Source organism: Nicotiana tomentosiformis, chromosome 12 (assembly GCF_000390325.3).
Source record: "Nicotiana tomentosiformis chromosome 12, ASM39032v3, whole genome shotgun sequence".
In the NCBI taxonomy this organism is placed as follows: domain Eukaryota; kingdom Viridiplantae; phylum Streptophyta; class Magnoliopsida; order Solanales; family Solanaceae; genus Nicotiana; species Nicotiana tomentosiformis.
This window is the reverse complement of record NC_090823.1, coordinates 73,046,305-73,054,111: the sequence shown is the minus strand read 5'-3', so window position 1 is coordinate 73,054,111 and position 7,807 is coordinate 73,046,305. Positions and strand designations below refer to the sequence as shown.

The following is a 7,807-nucleotide window of genomic DNA, read 5'->3' as shown; positions in this document are numbered from 1 at the left end:
TGGGGAAAGAGCACAGACTCCCACTACTCACACTCCGGAGCAGATGGCTCCCTAGTATTAGTCTCCAGCAGCCCCGCCAGTCTGGGTAGTTCAGCCAGTTGTTGCGGTACAGGCTGGTGATAGGCCCGCCATGTCTTCTGAGGGCTTATTGAGATTGGACAAGTTCACAAAGCTCTTCCCAGTTCACTTCAGTGGTGCACCTTCTAAGGACCCCCAAGATTATCTTGACCGCTGCCATGAGGTACTGCGGAACATGGGTATAGTTGAGACCAATAAGGTCGATTTTGCTGTATTTCAGATGACGGGTTCCGCCAAGAGGTGATGGAGAGATTACATATTGACCAGACCAGCTGGGTCGCCTACACTTACTTGGGATCTAGAGAAGTTTCTCCCTATCACTTTGAGAGAGGATTACAACAGGCATTTCGAGCGTCTCCAGCAGGGCAGTATGACTGTTACTTAGTACGAGACTCGTTTTGTGGATCTAGCCCGTCATGCTCTCCTTCTGCTTTCTATTGAGAGAGAGAGGGTGAGGAGGTTTATTGATGGATTCGCTCAGCCTATCAGGCTACAGATGGCCTATCAGGCTACAGATGCTCTTTTCAGTTTACGAAATTTCTTTTGAATTTTTTTGTATCTCATTTTTTTTCAATTTCTGTAGTTAATTCTGAACCTAAGAATATGAATGAGGAGATATTTCTTAGACTTAGGGTTCTGATTCATCCATTGTGGTACACGAAAGAACTAATTCTGGAAAGGGTCTTTCCAGAAATAACATGGAGGAATTTTTACTATTTTTACACTGGGATTTGAAAAGGGGCTTGAAGTAGCGAAATGTCTGTTTCTAAGCAAGATAATTGAGGTTACTGCCAAGATAATTGAGTTTCTTGATTGAAAACACTAATAATGGATTGAGATCCTTTTAAGATGAAAGATATATAATTTTTAAGTAATTTTATTTAAGTCGGATAATATATAAAATTAGAATAATTTTAATAAATAAGTTTCAAATATTGTACAGGAACTAAAAAAAAATTCCTATAAAAAAGTGCCTCGGTAGAAAGTGGCCCATCAATCGAGGAAAAGTGGCCCAAATTTCAACAAATAGCTTCTCGGAAAAGTCCGTCATTGACTTTACTCTACTTTTTATCCCCTTGTGGTCTGCGCTCTGCTGCTGTTAGCCTGTTACCAAAAGGTCACTACCTATACACACACAAGAGTTATAGTACAACTTTGTGTATCTATATGTTGGTGTACCTAACCTCTAAATCTACCAAACCCAGAATCCCATTATAAGGGAAACCAGAGAAAAAGACAAAGCAAGAATAAGTTAAACATGGCTGGTTCATTGGAAGATGTTCCTTCAGAAAGCCTTCTGTCTGAAGTTCTCCGCCGTTTGAGATGTTCTTCTAAGCCTGACAAACGCCTCATTCTCATTGGTATTTTTTAAAATTTCATGGGTTCAAAACTTAATAAGAGAATTTAGTCTCTCTTTTTCACACACATGTACATACCTGTTGTCCTTTCATATATATATTCGTAATTCGTAATTTTGTCCCTGTTAGCCTTGTCTTGTTCTTCCTGTCGTTAACGGCTTTTACGGACAAGTCTTGATTTTTATGGGATCTGCTCTTTTTGTCTCCTGTTATTTCTTCTCAATGTTTAATGCAGAGTATGTGATGTAGTATTATATATGTAGTCTCTCTTGTTTGGTTCTTGCTGTGTTTTTATTTTATAGGATCTGGGGTAAAGTATTTACATTAGCAATTCTGAATCCCTAGTTACTCCCTGTTCATGACAATATTTGGCTGGATACGAATTTGAGTTATACATCATGTTAGTATTTGCTGGTACAGGTAGTTGAAAAAAATATATATTTAAGTAATAACGTTAAAAGTTAATTTGATAGAGAAAATATCACATTAAAGTTTAGATTTTAAATAGTTTAATGAATTCGATGACGCAACCTAAATTGGGAATGAGGGGTACTTGCTTGATGGAAGCTTTAAACTGTATTTACTGTGTGCGCTAGAGTATTCGAGTTGAATGGTTTTGGTATCATGCGAATTCTCAAGCAAGCTTGTAGGAGAATGGACAATGAATAAAGCTGCAATTATTTAACTTGACTAAAAGCCTGTAGAGGTAAGAGGATATAAAAAGCTGTCATTTTTTCCTTTCTTGCTTTCATACTGCCGGTCTCAACTAGCTTGTTTTCTGCAGCGAACACCATAGTTACCTAGCATAGGATAGATCGGATAGATATTCACAGTTTGCATTGATATCCAACGCCAGGAAAGTTCTGTAGTTAAAAAGTTAACTTCAATCTTCTAGAGCAATTGCTTCTTCTTTTTTTCTTTTGGCTTTTATTGACACAAATGTGAATTTATATTAGATGCTGCTAATGTAATGAAATGCAAGTTTAAAAAAAGTGTTGTCTTTTCCACTTGTATGGAATTCAACAATCTTGTGCAGTATGTTTGATAATGTGTATCTCACGTAGTATCGCATTCACCTGGCTTCTTTTTCACTGCTACGTAATCGTTCGTAATATGTACTCCTTTAGCGAAACAGTATGCGAAAATTGAATGATGTTATAGATTATAGTGGTTAGTGACGTTCAAATTTAGTGTTAACAATGAGAGACTAATGGCAGGTCCACCAGGATCCGGAAAGGGTACACAATCTCCTATCATTAAGGATGAATTTTGTTTGTGCCATTTGGCCACGGGTGATATGCTCAGAGCTGCTGTTGTTGCTAAAACTCCACTTGGAATTAAGGCCAAAGAAGCTATGGACAACGTAAGTAACAGTTGGTTTTTTGAGATGGGAAACAACTTCCTAATGTTATTTTGAGTGCTTGCCTTTTTGTTTGTGAATAATGTTATTTTTATGATTTTTACAGGGTCAACTTGTGTCGGATGACTTAGTTGTTGGCATAATTGATGAAGCAATGAAGAAACCTTCATGTCAAAAAGGCTTCATTCTTGATGGTTTCCCAAGGACAGTGGTTCAAGCAGAAAAGGTTGGCGAAACTATGTAAATTTTGCATGTTGACTTCATCTTATTTGTGTTCTTATTTTTAATTTTGATGGGATACAGCTAGATGAGATGCTTCAGAAGCAGGGGACCAAGATTGATAAGGTGCTCAATTTTGCAATTGATGATGCAATCTTGGAAGAGCGGATCACGGGCCGATGGATCCACCCTTCAAGTGGTACATCTTACCACACCAAATTCCAACCTCCAAAAGTTCCTGGTGTCGATGATGTAAGTTTGCTAAGTTGCAAATTGTTCTACGGTATTTTCTATGTGAATTGAAAAATATGGTTGCTATGTGTTTAGTGGCTCTCAGGGGCGGATTTAGACCATTTTTACCGTGCACTTGATGATGATGTGAATCCATGGTCTTTCTGTCAAATTAGGTATTTTGTGTATATATTTTGTAAAATTGATCTAATATTATCTGTTGGCTCCCATGCTCAAAAAAGGTTGAATGCCGAGTTATTTATCCATAGGAACATGGACCGATTCCCACTTAGTACTTCTTTTTTCTCGTTTTCTTAGTGGTGCACCATGTTCTAGAAATCCTAGATCCGCCTTTGCATTTGCTTTCTCGCTTTGTATACCTTTACTGAAAACGAATTATACTAGTTGGTAGTTGTTACCTGGCCCCTCTATCTTTGCTAAACTATGAAACAAATAATGGGAGGTCAGCTTTCTAAACCAGCAACAGTGACTCTTAATACCATACTACCATAGCTGTATTGTTTCCTTATCCAAAGATAATATTTAGGGAGCTCAGCTACGTTCTTATGGCTTTTTCTGAGTTCATTTACTTGTTAAAAAATTTCTTGCTTAAGAAACCTTAAACTTGCTCAGTAATTAGCTGAAGGGAGTGTAGTCTCTGACCCTTAAATTTTTCCAACGAAGTACCTGGCAAGATGATTTAGTTTTGGCTTTTATAAAAATGTTCTTGGTCTTATGTCTTCATGTCTAACATTAACCATTTCCCTGTTAAATGCTGGAGAGAGAACTCAACCCTTCAGTTATGTTGCATGGGTTCAGATAAGTTATATAGACAAATTATATACAGCTGATTTCCTTTCTCAATGTATATGGATATTCTAACAATGGGATTGGGAATTAAGAAATCAAACACACACAAAGCAACCTAGTCACTATACTAGTCAACTGGATAAGAATCATTAAAATTAATTTTAAATAGTAAAATTTGAACCGGCATCCCTTTTTCTTCGGTATTTCCTCAGAAGAACTGTATGTATTCAAGTTCATGCTGTAGTTAAAGATGATCAATGATATTAGTTCTTCCAAAATATCATTGAGCGATTTAATGATGTATCTTCTGCGTACAGATCACTGGAGAGCCTTTAATTCAACGGAAAGATGATACTGCTGAGGTTCTCAAATTAAGGCTAGATGCATTTCACCGTCAAACTGAACCGGTGCGTTCTTACAGTTCATAATAAATTATCCCAGGTTGAATGGTGCCGTAACAATGTCATTTTTATCTTTTTTTTTTATAACCGAGAAATCTGCTATTTCCAACCTCAAGTGTCATTCTAACTCTATGAGACAATTAGAATCTTCAAACGAGGGGCTGATTAATAGCGTCCAGTGCCAATATTCTCTCTCCGCTTTTCATGCATAATTTGTATTCTAAAAGTCAAGATTTCTTACAGAGATTTGAATTGTTGTTTTTGATGTATTTATTAATTTCAAAAGAAGGATTCACTTTAGGAGTTGCTATATTGTTGACACACTACTATCCCGTGATGGGCCTTCCATTTGACAAAATTTAGTTTATATCATGTGAGTCAATTATCACATAATTAGATAGTAAACTAATAAGATCAAATAGTACAATTGATCTTAGCCAAAAGGCTGAGAAAGATATATGTTTGATACACTATTCCAAAACTGTACCTCTTATCATTTGAACTTGCTAGAGCTGCAGTAGTCTTTTTCTGGTGTGAAGTAGTAGGGATGATTTTTAAAAGGGGTATACTATCAGTCATTTGAATTTTGATTCAGGAGCGACGTGATTTCAGAAAATATACTTTTCCTTCGTTTGGGGTTGAAGAAAATTTTTCCCGAAAGGGAGTTTAGGGGAGGGAGGTAACTACCGAGAAAAAGCTATAGCAGCACTATAACCTTAACTACTGTTCTATCTATTGTTTAATCTCCTATTGAGTTCAGGAAAGAATTGTTACGTATTTTGGGATTTCATTTTAGTACTACAACCTGTATGTTTAAACTTTACAGTTTGGATAATTAGGAAACTGCCTTTCTATACCTTCAAGTAACTAGAGCAGTTATTTTCTATGTTGCTCGGACTCTCCGAAAATATCGATGGTTGCGTGTCGGATCCTCCAAAAACAATGTATTTTTGGAGGATACGACACGGGTGTGGCAGCTGATTTGGAGAGTCCGCGCAACCTTGGTTATTTTGGTACTTTTCTCTTATGTTGCGCGGACTCTCCAAAATAGCTGCCGCATCCGTGTCGGATCATCCAAAAATACACTATTTTTGAAGGATCCGACACACACCCATCAATATTTTCGGAGAGTGCGAGCAACATAGCTTTTCTCTAGACAAACAAATATATTATCTAGGTACTTTTCTCTAGACAAACAATTAATTCGGATTTCCTCGACTATATGATGGCTATCCTGATAAAGATGTCTGTTTGGATTTGAGTATCCCCGAGTCCCCTTAATGTCTCCAGAAGCAAAGATATTAATAGGTACTACTTGACAGTGAAATAGTGGACTAAGGGGTCGTTTGGTTTGAAGGCAAGTTATGCCAGGATTAGTTATCCTGGTATTATGTCTTATTGACTGTTTGGTATGTTGTATTAATCCTGGGATTGTCAATTTTACGGCATTATCCATGGATAACTTATCTTGGGATTACTATTCCACCCTCTAACAGGTATAAGTTATCCCGGTACTATTTTTAATCTTGGGATAACTTATCCTAGGATTAGTAACCAAAGAAGGGATAATGCGGTGCTAAATTTTTACCTCAGAATTATTTTTGTTCATCCATCATGCCAAATGACCCCTAACAGTATAGCGTTTACCAAGTAGCAATAGATGCACAACAATATCTTAGAAGAGCGTCTTCTATGGGAAGGGCAACCAGTGTTTGACAGAAGTCTGTATAGTGCTAGTACATGCTCTTGCTAACTTCAGCTTTTTTTCAATGAGCATTTACCTATCACCATTTTGTGAGTCAATCAAGAAAAGTTGTTAAATATATCTGCTTTATGCATACGAAAGAAGATGAAAAGTTTATGTTTTCCTTTTTTTTAAAATTGTTTGATATGCAGGTAATCAATTATTATTCCAAGAAGGGTATTGTTGCAAGTCTTCATGCTGAAAAACCACCAAAAGAAGTTACTTCTGAGGTTAAAAATGTCCTATCGTCTTGAAAAGAAGAGTCTTTCACAACAAAATTGGGACATTTACACATTACACATGTTTTATTTTTAATCTGACGTGTTATCGACATAATGACGACACTTCTGATTTTGTTTTCTTATCCGGCTTCTTGCTCAAGTTCCCTGAGGAATTATTGTTTTGTATTCAGGATACAGATTTTGCTAATAAAATTTGGAATAATTCATTGATTGATTATACTCCCTTTGTGATATGTAACTAAGAATTATATTCGAGAATTGTTGCCCGTGACGGAGCCAGAAATTTCATTGATGGGTGTCAAAATATATAAAAGTAAACGTATCAGAAAATTAAGGGGAGTCAATATATAGTATATCTACGTATAAAAAATAATTACTTACCTACACAGTATATTTTTTCCGCGAAGGGGTTTCATTTGACACCTCTTCTTGTAAGGTGGCTCTGCCATTGATTGTTGCATAAGTTTAGTAGTAACATGTAATTACTTTTAAGATCATATAAGTTTAACTTAAACAATGATTCTAAAGTAAAAGGACAACATGGATCATATGAGATCCGATTTTCCTTCTTCAGTGAAACTTCAAATCATTTATTTTCATCGTGCTTTCTTGAAGCTATTTTGAGGAAATCTTTTGTTAATATTTTGCCATTTTAGGACATATTTTAGAGTTGTTAAACCAACAACACAGTGCCCCAATTTAAATTACCATGCCAACATCAGTAACTTTTTTTTTTTGGGTCAAACCTACTATAATCGATAATCGATGACAATGCACAAATAACCTCCTCTGTTTAGATTCCTGATAACCTCCTAACTTATAATTTCTTTCTTGATATATTTGAGATATTCATATCTTGTTCTTAGTAAATCTTTTTATATGCCCTTGATACTGAAATTATCAAGTCTATATTGAAGTTTCATTAAAATCAATGACAAATACGAAATGATTGATTATTATTTATTAATTTAAACGATGTGGATGTCATAAACCATGTCAAATTGTAATTTGAATTATTTGAATTATGTGCAAATAACCTTAAAATATGAACTTTCCAGATAAAAATTATATATAATTGGTAGATATTAATTAAGAAGCATGTCATGAAACTATTCTCAAATCTCATAGTGCGTAACCTATTTTTATTTTTATTTTATATTTGTAACAATCCAACCCCTTGTTTAGTACGTGCATCTTGTTTCGCTGTCAATATTGAAGAATACTAGACATATCATGTTGTGTTCTATCTTGTTTGAGCATATTATATAATATTATTTTAATAAAATTCTTACTACCATTTTAAATTTCAGCTCATTCAAATAAGCCTTATTCTTCTACATATTTACACAATTTTTTTCTTTTGT

The 7,807-nt window shown here is 35.4% G+C and overlaps 1 protein-coding gene and 1 pseudogene across 1 annotated transcript; one reads left to right on the top strand and one right to left on the bottom strand.

Annotated features, from left to right (window-relative positions):
* The first annotated feature begins 1,136 nt into the window (after nucleotides 1-1,136).
* Nucleotides 1,137-6,660, top strand: LOC104098574 (adenylate kinase 4). Its single transcript, XM_009605346.4, has 6 exons — nucleotides 1,137-1,439; nucleotides 2,654-2,799; nucleotides 2,903-3,022; nucleotides 3,100-3,267; nucleotides 4,374-4,463; nucleotides 6,354-6,660. Exons 1-6 carry the CDS (start codon nucleotides 1,337-1,339, stop codon nucleotides 6,453-6,455), a joined length of 729 nt encoding a protein of 242 aa, XP_009603641.1. The 5' UTR covers nucleotides 1,137-1,336; the 3' UTR covers nucleotides 6,456-6,660.
* Nucleotides 4,757-4,915, bottom strand: LOC117277315 (U2 spliceosomal RNA; annotated as a pseudogene).
* Nucleotides 6,661-7,807: the final 1,147 nt, after the last annotated feature.

Excerpts from the sequence above, each read along its gene's own strand:
- LOC104098574 (XM_009605346.4), top strand. The coding sequence starts at position 1,337 with ATGGCTGGTTCATTGGAAGATGTTCCTTCAGAAAGCCTTCTGTCTGAA. Across the intron at positions 1,440-2,653 it reads CAAACGCCTCATTCTCATTG|GTCCACCAGGATCCGGAAAG; the intron begins GTATTTTTTAAA and ends GACTAATGGCAG. Across the intron at positions 3,023-3,099 it reads CAGTGGTTCAAGCAGAAAAG|CTAGATGAGATGCTTCAGAA; the intron begins GTTGGCGAAACT and ends GATGGGATACAG.